The 15,989-nt window shown below is 32.1% G+C and overlaps 2 protein-coding genes across 8 annotated transcripts in view; one reads left to right on the top strand and one right to left on the bottom strand.

Moving 5' to 3' along the window:
* Positions 1–10,069, bottom strand: part of LOC105457142 (multiple C2 and transmembrane domain-containing protein 1) — a 27,063-nt gene extending 16,994 nt beyond the window's left edge. For 3 of the 4 annotated variants that reach the window (XM_011701642.1, XM_011701643.1, XM_011701640.1), the window contains exons 1-3: positions 9,498–9,547; positions 3,958–4,214; positions 628–1,029 (exon numbers count right to left, since the gene is read on the bottom strand). In XM_011701642.1, the coding sequence (XP_011699944.1) occupies positions 628–1,029; positions 3,958–4,015 (460 nt within the window). In that variant the 5' untranslated portion in view covers positions 4,016–4,214; positions 9,498–9,547. Of the gene's footprint in view, positions 1–627; positions 1,030–3,957; positions 4,215–9,497; positions 9,548–9,925 lie in introns of those variants that run through there. The other variant, XM_011701641.1, reaches the window with a different exon arrangement.
* LOC105457141 lies at positions 4,738–15,687 on the top strand. Of its 4 annotated transcripts, XM_011701634.1 has the most exons (4): positions 4,738–7,921; positions 12,939–13,115; positions 13,995–14,341; positions 14,746–15,687. In XM_011701634.1, exons 3-4 carry the CDS (start codon positions 14,033–14,035, stop codon positions 15,358–15,360), a joined length of 924 nt encoding a protein of 307 aa, XP_011699936.1. In that variant the 5' UTR covers positions 4,738–7,921; positions 12,939–13,115; positions 13,995–14,032; the 3' UTR covers positions 15,361–15,687. The 4 variants fall into 4 exon arrangements, 2 of the variants coding, with proteins under 2 accessions (XP_011699936.1, XP_011699935.1); XR_975349.1 differs by lacking the exons at positions 4,738–7,921; positions 13,995–14,341; positions 14,746–15,687 and adding exons at positions 13,281–13,316; positions 13,689–13,869 and having other exon boundaries at positions 12,943–13,115; XM_011701633.1 differs by lacking the exons at positions 4,738–7,921; positions 12,939–13,115 and adding an exon at positions 13,904–13,934.
* The last annotated feature ends 302 nt before the right edge of the window (positions 15,688–15,989 follow it).

A 15,989-nucleotide genomic window follows, 5' to 3' on the forward strand; every position in this document is an offset into this window, starting at 1 on the left:
AGAACATTGCGCGATAAAGTTTTCCGTATATGTATAGATTGTACGTTGTAGGTATTATATAACGTAATTCTTGAAAATTTTATTGCCATTTGCGTGTAATAATAGATATTATCGTTATACATATTAAAATTTTAAGGTTTTAAATTAATTTTTTTATGTGCTTTACGTATTTCTTAATTTCCAGGTTGCTTTTTCCTACTTAATGAATAATTAATTAAAGATTTTTTTAACCGTTTTATTAATAATATTTTGAAGAGAGATATTTTTATCAATTTTTTAGGCAATGGCTTTTACATTTGTTTTATGTAACTGGATGATATAAAAAGGAAGGAATGTAAAGATAAATCAAAGTTTGCGTTCTATTTGAAAATCAGACCACGCAAGGTCGTAGATATGCAATATGTAGATATGGAGGCTATCAGATATAGAGAAAACTTTACAACCAGGTCATCGGCGCACATGCAGTAGCATTTACATTGCTTTTTAATCTCTTGTATTTCTTTTTCTAATTTTCTTCATTTTTTTTTATTAGTTACTTCAATTAAAGATAATATCTGTTCTTTTACTCTAGATCCGGTAAATTTAGCATAAGTCAGTGGAATATCGGTCAGAGGTGCAATCGCTCACCTGGGCGGTTGAGGCAGTGCCGGGCCGGGCTCTGAGTGGCCGAGGAACTTCTGCTGTGCTCGGAAGAGTAATCGGCGGCGTAATCGGACTCGACGCCGAGATTCTTCTGGCTTGCGTCCTGCGACAGCACGCTACCGGCATCCTTGGACTTCTTCCGCTCCTTGCTCCTGCTGCGTGCCCAGCGACTCTTCAGGGTCGCGAAGAAAGTGTGGGTGCGTTGGGCCACCGTGCCGTGGTGCCGATGATGCCGATGATGGACGATGCCGGACTCGCCCGATCCATCGCCCCGCCTCGACGGCGAGCTATTCGCGATCTCGCTGTCCCGGAGCTCCGTGGCGCTTTTCGAGAGCTGACGGCTCCCGTTTAAGTTCAGTCTGGCTCTTTCTTGGGCGCTGGTGTTACCTGCAAGTCGAAATGCAATTCTCTATTGAGTATCGCGGCACCGAGTTGCATGCAACGGAGAAGAAAAGTTTTGCCGGCGTTGTCGCGGCAAACTTTTACCATGTGGCGAAAAAATTTGAATAAAATTTGAATAAAACAAAGTACAAACAACTTTTGATGACTTAGCGTGCACGGATGATTTAACAGATACTCTTCTCAATAAGCTCTAATGGAACGGATAAAGGAAGTTGTGTAATAATTATACAATCAGTAACGGATCCAGAGAGTTGTTTTGAGGGATGGGGGGCGGTATGATGAAATGTGAATATTTAGTTATTATTGTCGTTAATGTTATTTTTAATATTTTTTATTATTAAAAAGAATTGAGTTAACATTATTTAATCTCGAATAATCTCTGATAATTTTTTTTCTCAATTCATTTAAAACCGATTTTTTCCAATATACGAAATTTGTTTGAAGAGGTAATCGCGACGTGGTCAATCGCAACGCGTGGGCAATCGCAACGTGGCCAATTGCAACGCGTAGTCAATCGTAACGCGGGCAATCGTAACGTACCCAATTGCAACGTGTGGGCAATCGCGACGTGGTATGAGTGAACATTATTTAGTCTCGAATAATCTGATAATTTTTTTTCTCAATTCATTTAAAACCGACTTTTTCCAATATACGAAATTTATTTGGAGAGTTCTGGGGGGCGATCGCCCTCTCCGCTTCCCCCCCTTGTATCCATCACTGTACACAACTCCATTTATACGAGACAATTTACATCTATCTACTTTGCTGCAATCTGTGTTAATTGAGTGCATTTAATCGAAGAGTTTATTTCCAACCATATTTTAGAAGTCCATATTTTAGAAAATTTGTCTGCTGCATATCTATAGAAAATATTCTCTATTGTTTATATCAAATTCGTACTTTTTAGATAATCTCTTATAAAAAACGAACATAAATCCAGATTTTTAAAGAGATATGATATTTTAATATCTTGAAAGAACAAATTAAGTAAATGATAGTTTTATTATTAAATGTTTCAATTTATTTTTTATTATTAAATGCAAAACAACAAAATGTTGTATAAAGTGTCTATAGTGTATGCAATATTTTTAGATAACATTTTTGGCAGCGGTAGTTGTGTGACTTTTTAAGGGAGAGATAGATATCAAACATGATTTGAAAATATTTGGTAGGTATCAATATTGATGCGTATTCCGATATATTGAATATTTTACTCCAGGCTCTTACTTGGACGACAATAGTGGTTACAACTGTCTTTTTCTTTGTTCATGCCATATAAATATATATTTCAAGATGAAGTAATCATATGTATGTCAAACATAAAGGATTATTAAATCATTTTAAGGTGATATTTTAACTTTTTGACATCTGTGACAGCAAAAGTCATCGTAATATTTCAATATTTTTCAAGTAGGATAAATAATGGACTGTTATTATGTCTAACCATTTCTAAAATAATTAATCCATTTTATTAATTATATATATATATACATATATATATATATTTATGTATAATATATTTATTTATATGTATATTGTCCAAATTCTAAACATTTTAGAATTAATATTTTTTATTTTTTATATTTAGAAAATATTTAAGAAAAAAGAATATTAATTAAAATTTGCTACTTATAATTTATTTATTTATCTGTATGTTGTACTTATATAATGTAATTTGTACTTATATAATTTCTATTTTACTCAATCCAGTTTTGTTACGTATTTGATAAAGAAAGCGCTAGCTTATATAACAAGTATTTTTCACCCTTGCCGAATTGAAAGCATGCCGATGTAACAGAACAGAAACCGAGTAAGCTTGGACTTTGGATGGATATAGAGAAAAATACCCAATGCTTTTAGAAGAATTACAAGGGAAGTACATTATATGTACTCACATGTAAGCATATCGATCCGTCTGTATTATTAAACACATAATAATACGCATCACAATGTCTTTAAAAGGCTTAGTGTACTTTCTATTATATTTCAGGAACGATGTGTCGCGCAATCGATAGAAATTTCCGACTTTTAATTATAACAAATATAGCACTGTATTTATTTATTTATTAAAGAATACTTTTCGTATTAAAAAAGAATTATTAAGAATTATATTAAAATTAAAATGTCTACTTTCATTAGTTTTATTGGACTTGCAAGAAAACAATAAAAACGCAATTATAACGTCTTGACGTAAATTTGATTTGCAGAATACTCCCGATGTGACCGTTATTTTAATTAAATTCTGTGTTAATTGTGCAGTCGAGTTTCCGTTAGCAGAAATGTGCGATGTAATACGAAATCACGCACTCGTGCATTCTGGACGTGAAATTCCGGAAGTGTAGAAGGCAAATGTATTCCCCGTTTATTGGATTTTGTCTTCCTTTCGCCGGAAATCCTCTTAACAGGCTAATGTATCACGGAAATCAATCTGGCATTCCAGTTATCTAGCTGGCACATTGCATCTGTCGATCATGTCCTCAAGATAGGAGGAATCCGATAGTCATTTTATCGAACATTGAAATAAAAATTGTTGATATTACAAGTTTATAGTCACAAGATTCCGCAGATTATCCAAACAAGTAAGAAATATTTGAATATCGCTAAATAAATTATTCCAATTATTTAGAAAAAGGAAAAATGCAGCAGAGTTAACAGTGTCCAGCTTTTATCAAGCTCTTAGGAAATTACATTGAACGCAAATCATTTTTGATCGCAGCATTATACATATAATGTTTTATATTTTCTTATTAATTTTTGAAAGATTTTTTATTATTAAAAAGACCCAATAATTCTTGTTAAATTGAAAGGAGTTATTTAAAAAATAAATCGATTCACAGCTATTACACTAATATATCAATTACTTTCACAAAAACACGGTTCATTTAACGCATGTAATATTACAATATTACTCACTCGTAGTTGTTGGCTCACTGTCCTCCGATCCAGCGAGTAACTCCACACTTTTGCTCATCTTATCCTCCGAAAACGCGAATTAGTTCTCGAGACCGTTGCATGCAAGGCTTTAGTCTCTTCTTGAAGTGCACCAGCCCGCCGCATTCCGATAGCATGTTTCCGCCGAAGGATTAATGAGACCCAGCAGCGTCGACCGACCGGCACATATTCCGACTTCGCAGTGTCCACGTGATCCCCGGTTGCGATGTCAACGACTTCTGCAGCATCATAATCAGAGTTTCCTTTTCTTCTTGTAAATATTGATTGGCTGTGCAAGCCCTATAGCGTGTATTTTAATGCGAAGCTAAAGTTGGGTCCCGAGAGACTTTCCCCTTTCCGTCGACCCCACCGCCGTTTTTAACGGCAGGCATTAAAGAGCTTTCTACGTTAATTGTTGCTGTATTGTTGTATGTCAGGAAAATAGGAGACATTCCCTGTTTTACGAGTAGGAGTGTTGGGCGCTAAATTAAAAAAGTCATTTGGAGCGACGAATATACTGGCGTTTGGTAAAATTTAAATTGTTTTATAGCTGTAGGAGTAAAGTAAAGATAATTCTACATACAAAAATAAATGGAAACCATGGAATACAATTTTTTTCATGCAAGGTTCAATTCTCGTTGAAAAAATTTCGCTCTTAAAAATTTACACACTCTTCAAGGAGTTTATGTACAAAGTATAAAATATTCTATATAGAAAGTATATTTTATTAAACAAAAGATAAAAGCAATATATATAATAAAATATATAATCTGTGCCTATAATTGCGATTAGATATATAATCCTTTTATAATATAATTATAAAAAAATTAAATTTTATTTCTATTTATTGCGTTTTATACGACAGCGTATTTAATATTTTCATAGTTATTTAAAATCTTAAATTATTCGTAAATAAACATCGTTTGCTTATTGACCAAACATATCATCGATTATTAAATCCAGAATTGTAATGGAAACTGCTGTTGTTTATCTCTGGCTTACGCGGCGGTATTTTGCGATTACAATTAAACTCGGAAATACGACAATTACGTCTGGTCTGGGATTTCCGACGTTTGCCGTAGAATTCAATTAGCACAAAATTTGAGCAAATTTCGGGAAAACTTAGGTAACTTTTGAATGAATGATAACACGGACGGAGGACGTCATACAACCTCTTGTATATTTACATGTATATTATACAGCAAATTTCACGGTACAACATGGAAATTTGGCATCAAAGTCTGAGGCGACATAATAAAGGAGTAGCTCAACCCACACAACTTGCTGCTAATTTTAATAACAGATTTTCAAAATTTGTCATAATATCTCAGTGAAAATACCAAAGTAATGGTAACGTTTATCACATAATAATTTCCAGTTTTCAATCAGTACTATTAGTATACTCTTCGTAATGAAGCCACCTGCACCAGTTGAAATTTTTTTCTATTAAAATAAAGTCAATTTGAAATTAACTGCAGAATAAGAGTTTGTCATTTATTCAATCTTTTGAATTTACAAAGGTAATTCTTTTTTTTAAACATGTAACTGAGACATTACAAACGTACCTGATACTTTTTGTTAAAGAAGAAACTATTGCCAATTCATCGAAAGAGTATTGTTAAAATTAAGATTGCAAATGGAACGGATAAATTGATGAAATTTATTTGTCTATGAAATTCAAAGTAAACGACAAAGTAAGCGATTTGATCAGCACTTACAATGCTTCCCATGAACTTTACGTTACCGCCGTGAAATAAATAATGAAAGATATCAGCGTGTACTTTGAAGAAATTTATGCCACTTCTGTAACTTCACCGCGCGCGAGAACGTAATCCGCTTAAAGTTAAATTAGTAAAGTTAGAATGTTGTTTCCGAATCATCAATGAAAACTTTAATGAGACTTAACACATTGTTCGAAATATCACGAACGATTTCAAACGTATGATAGGACGAATCAATCCGTCCGTACTTAAACCAACTGCAATTCAAAATTGTGTGCAAATTTCTTTTATTTAAGCATAATTTTGGGACGCGGATATTGCAAAAGATATGACTATGTTCTTACGTCGCAAGAAATTCTGGACATTTTCCAGAGGTAAATCGGCGTAAAGCCATAAAAATTCGTCAGAGGGTTGAAGCATATCGATCGATATGCAACACTATCGATAGAAAACACGCCACACTGTCGCACAGGTTTAATCGCAATGACCGCCAACACGCATTACTAACTACTAACTACGCTTCTCCACGCGTAATTGCATGTTACTGGATACGTTATATACGGCACATAACACTTTAATTTCACAAGAGTTCGAGGAGCAAAATTGCAGTAATCTTTGATTGCGTAAAATAAAAAAAATAGTTTACTATATATATTTGAAATGTAAAAATAACCAAATCAGGAGAATAAATTCCCGTTAGTTAAATATTTGTAATTTAAATTAGAGAGTGTAGAGTCGTAAAAATTTTGCAAGAAGGCAAATCTTATTTTTTTATACCATTGAATTGCTAAATTTAAATAAATGTAAGTTTAAAGTGCATTGCGCTTCTTCTTCAAAGAAAAAACTACTGAACCATTACTTTAGTTTCTTAACTTGATGAACAACCGAAAACTTAAACGCAATTAATTGAGTAAATTTAACCATTTGAAAACGTGAGTTGAAATATATTGCGGGAATATTCGTTATTTCTTTATATTTGACTTTTATTTGCCTCAATTTAATTTGTGTTCTGTGTCAATCTCAATTATGGAGTTGTTTTCGAGCGGGCTTTAAAAGTCTTCGCCAATAAACTACAACGAAAATACGAACGCCAACTTTATTAATGCATATTTCAACAGTTTGATAACATCAGTCGCTTCTATAAATTGCATTTGTGTCATCTAATCTGATCACGTAATTTTAGCCAGACTCAATAATAAAAATATATCTGAATAAAATCTCGATAAAAAGCGCGTTAAAATTTCAAAGGCTTGTAATATTTTAGATAACGCCCGGATTATCTTAGAAATGGAAAATATAAAACCGACAAGTGTGCTCTTTAAACTATGTTTTTTTGACATTTAGTAGATCTCTTTTAAAAGTCAAAGCACAGAGGCAGTCTTACAAAAACCATATTCTTCATTCAAGGGTCTCAATATTCATATAGGTCTATTTTTCGCCGGTCTAGTCTCGTTCGAAATGAAATGAATTCCTTTTCAGGTCTCTCCTTTTCAGAACCTTTTTCAATGATGAAAACAATTTTTTATTGAGAAAGAAAGAACAATAGTTTATTCTCTTATTATTTTTCTTAATATCCGTCAGTGTGCGACACAATGTTATACAAGCTTATTGAAGATCTTTTAAAAAGATACAAGGTATTATTAACTCTCAAGTCCCCGCAGAATCAATTTTCTCGAAAAGAATGTCTCGTATGAAAACAATATTATTGTACATTTTCGATGCGTTTTCGCGCGAGGCGTTCCTCCCTCCGGTTTTGCCGCGATTCCGGCTCGTACTCCGGATCGTACTCTATAAACAAGCTTAATTTCTTAGATCATCTTCGCCCGTGCGAGTTATTTTAGCGGCGTAATTGCTCGCGGAAACTTGCGGTGACCTGCGACGTAGGCGATAAACCTACACAACCTCGCGGTGTTTCAGCGCTATCAGTTTCGTCTCAGTGCACCGGTCACTCGCGTTTGTTCAGTGAGCAATGTTTTCGTTTCAGATTTAAGTCTTCATCCGTTTGTTCGCTATAGATTTAATAAGTTCTCCGAGGTGAGCGAGTGCAAGTTAAAACGCGCGAACGAATCTTCGGGCGGTCAGGATCGATAGTGTGTCTGATTAAAAAACTTTCACAAACCTCTGCATCCTCGAGCTTTTTATATTAATTATTGCTCGTTATTAACGGCAGCTAAAGTGACCGGCAATGTAAATGGAGACGTTGCGCTTGTAAACAACTTATTTATGTTAGTCTTCAAAATTAAAAGAGAAGTGAACGGTGATACTTACGTTAACAAATTATATGCATACATATATCTTTTTATTTTGATTTTGAAACATTAACACATAATTTCGTAACTTTGGTTTATAGGATGTATGTATATTCAAGATCCTATTATCATATATATCATGTTATATGAATATTAAAGATCATATTTGTATTTAAAAAGATAACATGTTTACTGCACTACTTTTACATTAATATTCACCGCATTTCACACTTTTACTATGATAGTAAAACTAAATATTATGAAAATATTTTATCCCATTTTATTTTATGAAAAATTGAGTTAAATTTTGTAGATATTTCACGTGAGATATCATCAATATTCCATACAAATACTCGAGGGTTAAAGAAAAGACGAATAGCTCCATTTTCGCGGGCATATGTTCTACTCGACTTTACACACAGTCCGCATTTGTATCCCGCATTTAATGCCAGGTGCGGCTCGTCCGACTTTTAGCTTTGTTTGGTTGCTGTGAATCGCAGTCAATGTCATGCGAATTAAATACCCGTATCTAACAATAGATATGAGAGCACAATACGGATTTGTATACTCCTGGCAGCTCGTGACCTGCTGCTCATTACTATTTTTCTGCGAAGCAAAAAAAAACGATCAAATCCCTCGGCATGTGCCAAAGCACAGAGACGAAGCTGTATAAAATTGCAATTTGCCAGCAGTTGCAGTGAAGAATGTCACGCGATACACTCTCAATTAATTCGGTTTTAATAATTCGCTCAAGTTGTCGGTCAACTACAAAAATCTTTCGGAATTATTTATAGCGGGTTTCTTAGAGTGCTTTCATTCACGACTCTTAGATCACGACAATATTTTTTTAACAAGAATATTAGGTAATAGCCTTCTTTTTAAGACATTCGAAAATTGATCAACTTTTTCTGTAGAAACTATGCTCTTCTAATATAAAGAAAATAATTTAAAAAAAGGATTCTATTTAATAAGGATTCTATTATTTTTATTTTGATATTTTAATCAATTATTAGATATGTTAATCTGTTTCAAAAGTGATTTAAAATTATGGAAATTAGTGACATTTTAATTTTCGCTAATTAAGTTTAGTTTATCTAGATTTAACTTAAAAATTAAATAAAGTTTCTTTAATTTATTTCCACTTTTTGGTATAAGACTTTTTTTAATTGCTTGTAATTTTGGAATTATAGGAATGTTCCAACATTTCTTTGTGAAAATTGATGTTACTTTACGTGAAATAACATCAATCCCAACGCGCCAGTGCTCAAGTGTTAAAAAGAAGATGATTATAGGATTGATCAGATTGAAAGAGATGAAAAAAAAAATGCGGGAAACTTTAGATACTCTTGTGTAAAATAAGCTGTGGAACAAGCTTGTAAGGAGACCCGCGTTAACGCGCAATGTCGATGTCGACTACATCCCCTTATCGGATCCCTTAAACGTGTTTTTCAAAGAACCCCGTTCTCATCAAGCTAACATCGATTGTCGCCGAGTGTCGAGTGCTGAAGGGGATAAAGAATTAAAGAAGGGTGGGATAAGAAAATTGACTAACATTGAGGAACAAAGGATATATATTGCTCGCCATGCTCTTTTGGAATTGACTTATTTGGCACAGATGACACCTCGTGATCCGTCATGCTAAGAGGGTGTCACACGCCGAACGTTTTCCCGGGTGTCTTTCGGGGATGCTGGGAGAAACGGTACATCCACAGGTACGCGGTAAAACCCGGTATGAGAATAACTGCGTATTTTTCTCTCGTGCGAGAAGAGGCGCGTTTGAGAAAAAGAACCGATCGAACGTTCAGTTTGACGTCTTGCGATGTTCGACACGTGAACGCACACGAACGTCACGGTACGTCGACGGTGTACGTCGAGCGTGGCTTGGAACAGGATGCGTCTCCACTATATCCGTCGCATTTTTCGCGCACACCAACGCTACGCGAGTCCGCGAGATCCGCGCTTCGCGGTCTAATTAATTACCGTGCGGATCTCCGTGCGCGCGGCAGAGCCTCGAGGCGAGGAGGAACGGCTCTACCGTAGACGTTCTCCACTTTCGATGCTACCGTGTCCGAGAGGCCACTGACAGAACTCCGCGATTTTCCGTCCTACTCGGCCGTACCTCGTCCACCTCGTCCCTCGTGGAGGATGCGCGATGTGAGGAAGCGGGAGAGAGTGAGAGGCTTTATCGACCCGCGAGGCCAGGGCCGGTCGAGAGGAGAGAACCCGGTGACTTTGGGAAATTGAGATTTCGTTTGAAGTGGCAAATAGCGGCTAATCCGTGACATGGACGAGCTGCGAAATTAATGAAGAGTTTCACTTTGGATAGTATGTAGTTGGGATGCATTTCTGATGTATTACGGCAAATATGATGTATTGATACGGATTAAAAGACTTTGTATTGAAGAAAAATTGTTTGGAAAAAATAAACTAAATATTTATATACATATAAAATTCTATTCCAATAAAAAAAATCGTAGAACGATATATGCTTCATAAAATTATAATATTAATTATGTTGTTATACATATTATAACATACATACAATATAATGAGTAAGTTTTGAAATTTTTAAGTTTTTAAAAACAAGGACATTTAACTTATTTAATGTATTTTCTAAAATTTATGTTTAGATTAACTATTTTTAATTTTTATAATTAAAGTTAAGAAAAACTTAAAATTGAAAATTATAAAGATTTCCATATTTTTTTACACTGAGAAAAAATTAATTCCTCAATAAAATAAAACAATGAGACATATGGGTCCACGATCTAAAACACAATAATTAATCTAAAATAATTTTATAACGAGCCATGGCAACCTCGCTTGTCGTCATGTAAATTTAGCTGTTACAATACAATTTTAAGAGTAGATTGAATTAGTAAACATAAAAGCAACATGATAAATAATATTGCCAAGTCAAACATGGATATTAGAGAACAACACGGAATGCGTGATGATTCTATCCTGTAGAGCATAATATTCCTGCCGACACGGTTACGTGTCTTAATTAAAGAGGCATACATTAAAATAATTGTTTGTATAAACCACGCCTTCGCCGCAAGCAGAAGCAGAAGAAGTCGCGAGACTATACTTCCATGACTAATTGACCCCTCGCAGATTTTTTTTTTCATTTACCACGCGATAAAATTGTAGATTATATCATAACGTAATAATTGTGCCGCAACGAAATTTGCATTGCGAACTCGATTATATAGCAAAAATATTTATTCTGTTTGAAACTCATTTATTTCCGTTTCCCGCAAGTTTTGCGATTTTTTAATTTTGAGAGCGTATGTTGTACAGCTGCACGAAAAAGAAAATATTTATATCTCTTGCATGCTGTTTGTATTTTTCCGATAAACATTTCCGAAAGCGAAAATTTATTTATTATACAAAAATTATTCGTAAGTTTAAATATCACCTACAGATAAAAAAGTTGTATTAAAGAGATCTCTTATATAACTTCTTTTTCCATTGCCACAGAAACCTGTAACCTCTCCACTGATCTAATCCTTCTAATTTAATCTGTTTATTCAGTTTTTCGTATTACGTCTGTGCTTTTTCTTTTCTTTACTTTATAATTAATAAATTAATAAATGTATTAACATACGAAACATAAGAAATATTCTCATTTTAATTAATTGTATTATTTTGTATTCCTACCGATAACTCTATTTATTGTATTAATATTTGCAATTTGAAAATGACTATTAATATTATAATTATAATATTATATGTGTACACTATAATTAACACAAATATATTTTATTAATTAGTTGTATATTGAATGTTAAATGCTCACGTTGCTGGGATAACGTGTGCAAATATTTTTGCAATTTTTACGTCATTTAATTCAATTGGATTATTTTATTTCAATCTTTTCAAGGATGCCTTAAGATTTTTCTAATTCTTATACTGACAAATATCTTTATACTTTTCATTTTCTTACTTAAATTGTAATCGTGTAAAATTGTTTAATATATCTGAGAAATATTTTATAAATATATTAAAACGTGGTATAAAGGCATACATATAATATAAAAATGTTGCATATATTATTCTCGGATGCCATTCAGTGTATATGATTACATTTAATCTTATCGTTTCTTATGACAGATTGTAATGAATCAGCATGGCTTGATGCGACGCTATAAAGTATAAACGGTGTTTAGGTACAATTAGACTCAAGACTTAAGGTTTAAGAAAATTGACCAATCACAATCCATTATTCTTCTCACGTGAAATGAATAATCGATTCGATAAATAATTGATCAATTTTCTTAAACCTTAAATCTTAAATCTCATTGTAGACACCACTATAGGAAAAATAGAGTTTCTTTAAGTTTTTGCTCTCCAACATTTTTGAATCTTTTCTTTTATAAAAAAAAAAATGTTAACAAAAGTTATTACTTTTTAATTTTATTCAGTTTTAGACATAAGTAATTAACATAACAATTTCAATTAAAAATTTTTTAATACCTATTTAGCATTAATTATTAAATATGATTTTGGCATCTACTTTGTCTCTTAAAGCCGATTGAGTTTTGCAGAAAAGAAAGAATTACTAAAAAAAAAAACGTTGCAATTTTTAAAAGGACGCCTAATAATTTTGTAATATCTAATGTATGTAAAAAAACATATGATGATTTAATTATTTACAGAAATAGCTGTTAAAAACAGAAATTTTAATCAAGTTGTTAATCACTACGCTATTCAGATAATCAGATGTAAATATTTTTTAATATATGCAAATTGCAATAATTGAAGATTAGACTGAAATAACATCATGAAGCTGCAAAAATATTAAACTCCTGCAAAGAGATATACATTATAAAAACACGTGTGCCATACATGAGAATACAAAACAATCATATAATTTTAATTTTTTTTAGAAATATATTTCTATAAGTATAAAGATATTTAACTGATTTATTTGATCTATTCGAAACTTATTTGTTTTAATCAACTTGGCAACACTGTTTGAAATGTATAGCTCGGTCTCGGCCAAGAACATGATGCTCACTTGTCCAGTCCAGTCCAATGGTCCCAGTGGAGAGTGCCGAGTGGACAACTGGACAGAACCTTAGAGAGGGCTCAGACTGCTCAGAGACCTTCGATGCGAGCACAGAGCTGATGTAAAATGTAAAAAAGGCGAAGAAGCTATCATAAGGTACCCATGTATGCATTTATTTTATCGATTTATTTCAAGATAAAGTTGTATCAGTACTATATCTCTTTCAAAAAATATTAACAATGCTAAAGTGCGATTAATGCAATATGCGAACGCGAAGATGTGACGTGTATGCGTAATACGATATATTCTCTCGTTCTCCAGGTAATCCCCGAAACACTAATCTGAATTTGTACTTGTGTGAGTATGTTTCTTAATGCAAAAAAAATTTAAAAAAGTAGATATTAATCGCATTTAAGCTGTAAATATATTTGATTTCTACTCTTTATTTCATTATGGATATTAATTATTATCGATATTATATGAACCTACTTTTAAATACTTAATATAATAAGAGACAAGCTGTTTTATTGCAGCGCAGTTATATTTTTCAATTCCTACCACACAGTTATATCTCAAAATTATATTTGATTTTATATTAAAACTACATTCTATTTGCATATTTTTCCTTTGAATCCTCTTACAGCAAAACATTTCTCTTGTACAATCTTAAATATTTAATTATAATTAGCTATTGCTGCTATTATATAATTAAATTTTTTTATTTTTAAGGTGTTAAAATTTAAGGTAAAATGTAAAAAGATAAATAAAGATTTCGTTAAGGATTCCACCAATAAAAAAATATACGGGAAAAAGTTATATACAGAGTTATTTTGACATCCACAGTGTATTACAAAGTGAAAATATATATACTGATGTACATCAATAAAAAAATATAAAAAATATATATATATATATATAATACAAGGAAAAAAAAAATTAAAAAAAATAAGAAAAAAGTATTAATTATAAACATGGGTAAGTATGATGCAATATTCTAATATGACAATCTATACATTACATTTATTATTTTTATAGCAAACAATGAATTTAAAGCATTGGAATTATTTGATAAAATGCAGAACTTTCCACCGTTAAGTGTCACAAAAAATAACATTGGTAGAAGTTGGTGTGCGTGGAAACAGAAATTTTTATCTTTTCTGCAGAAAGAAGATTCTAAAGAAATATATAAGAATCAATGGACAGTTATATTGTTAATGTTGATTGGACCGCTTGGAGAAGAAGCATATAAGAATTTTTCTCAAAATGCTCAGCAGACAAAAGATTTGAAAACAGTATTACGTGAGCTAGATATATACTTCATTTTCGGACTTAGAAAGAAACAAAATAGCGAGAGTATCGACAAGTATATTGATAGCTTGATGGTAAGTTAGAATTTTAATAATGTTGCAATATTGTGTAAATTGAAATCGCTTTTGCAATATATATATTAAAAAACGATTCAAATCACAATATAGTATAAGTTGCAAAATTATTAGGTCTTTTATTTATCTTGTACTCATATTTAATTATATAAAACTGCTATTTACAAAAAATGTAATTAAACTAGAAAATGATTTCTATTTATATCTTTAAAATTTAATTAATTAAAATTTCATGGTTTTTAGTTGTCTTATATATAATCTACAATTATATAAATTATTTACATCTTTATAAGTTTAATCTATAATGAAGATATTGATTAAAGAGAATTTATTGTTAAAGAAAATGATAATTATTTATTTGTATATATTTTTTAAAATAAATGTAAAACGGTTTTCTTTTGCAGCTCTTTGCTATAGCAAGCAATCACAGTGATCCCGTGATTATTGTAAAGGAGAAAATTATAGAAGATATTAAAAATTGCAATTTTACGGGAAAAGCTATGTTTCTTATACAATCGAAGGGAAAAGATCTGGTATCGTACTTAAAATCATTAGATCTTCATAAAATTGTGCTATTTTGGAAACAGTGCGAAGAATTTACGTCGCAGAGGAATCTCGAGGATATAGGAGGCCAGTCGTCTTCTAATTCGGAGTCTATTGAGATGGAATGCTCTCGATGTGGCACTTGTCACAGTAGAAATCGTTGCCCAGCTCATGGAATACAATGTAGCAATTGTAAAGGGTACAATCACTTTACGGATAATTGTAAGATAAAATACGTGTCTAACTGCACTAAATGCGGAACGAATCACGTACAGTCACGTTGTCTCGCTTTCGGCGAATTGTGCACAAATTGCGGCAAGCCGAACCATTTTTCGTGGTTGTGTCAAGTTCCTATTGTAAAAGATTGCCTTCGATGCGGTAAGGATCACGCTATATCTATGTGCCCGGCACAAGGCCGTATATGCTCCCGATGTAAGAAACCAAATCATTTGAAGGAAAAATGTTTGAGCAAATGAATGATGAACGAGAATGGCATATAGTATAAGTATTCTCTTGGGGATTTTAAAGGGCGATAGTACACAAGCTGTCTATCCATTTTTGATCTTAATAATTTTAATAATTTGTTGGGAGATGCTTCTTTTGAAGTAAGAGTTAAAATTTCAATTTCTAAAATTGAGTGTTTTTGCAAAGTAAATCCTAAAATTAAGATTCTCTCGAAGTAGAGACTGTTTGAAATTAAATATGATCTTAAATTGTCTAATGCATTCCGTTGATTTAATTTTTATATCTATTATACACATTTCTCATAATATTAAAACTTATATTTTGTTATATAAAAACTATAATCTATACAGCTTATATCTTTTATTGTTTGAAAAAATTTTATACGTAGATATATTACATATAATTAATTATATGGGAAATATTTTACCAAATATAATTTTTAAGGAGCTATTTTAATGTACTAATAGATTTATTTTGTTTCTATGACTTAAAAATATTTGTTTTTTTTTCATTGATTTTGCATGTAATCTACATTAATTACCTATAATTCTAATGTTATGTAATGTTATGTATGTTAATTTTTTGATGTATTAATATATGTAAACGACTTTCATAAATGGTATATATGACTATATAATTA

The sequence above is a fragment of the Wasmannia auropunctata genome, unplaced genomic scaffold (assembly GCF_000956235.1).
Source record: "Wasmannia auropunctata unplaced genomic scaffold, wasmannia.A_1.0 LD335365.1, whole genome shotgun sequence".
NCBI lineage: Eukaryota > Metazoa > Arthropoda > Insecta > Hymenoptera > Formicidae > Wasmannia > Wasmannia auropunctata.

Coding starts and splice junctions, on each gene's coding strand:
- LOC105457141 (XM_011701633.1), top strand. Junction 14,342..14,745: donor AGTATATTGATAGCTTGATG/GTAAGTTAGAAT, acceptor TTTCTTTTGCAG/CTCTTTGCTATAGCAAGCAA.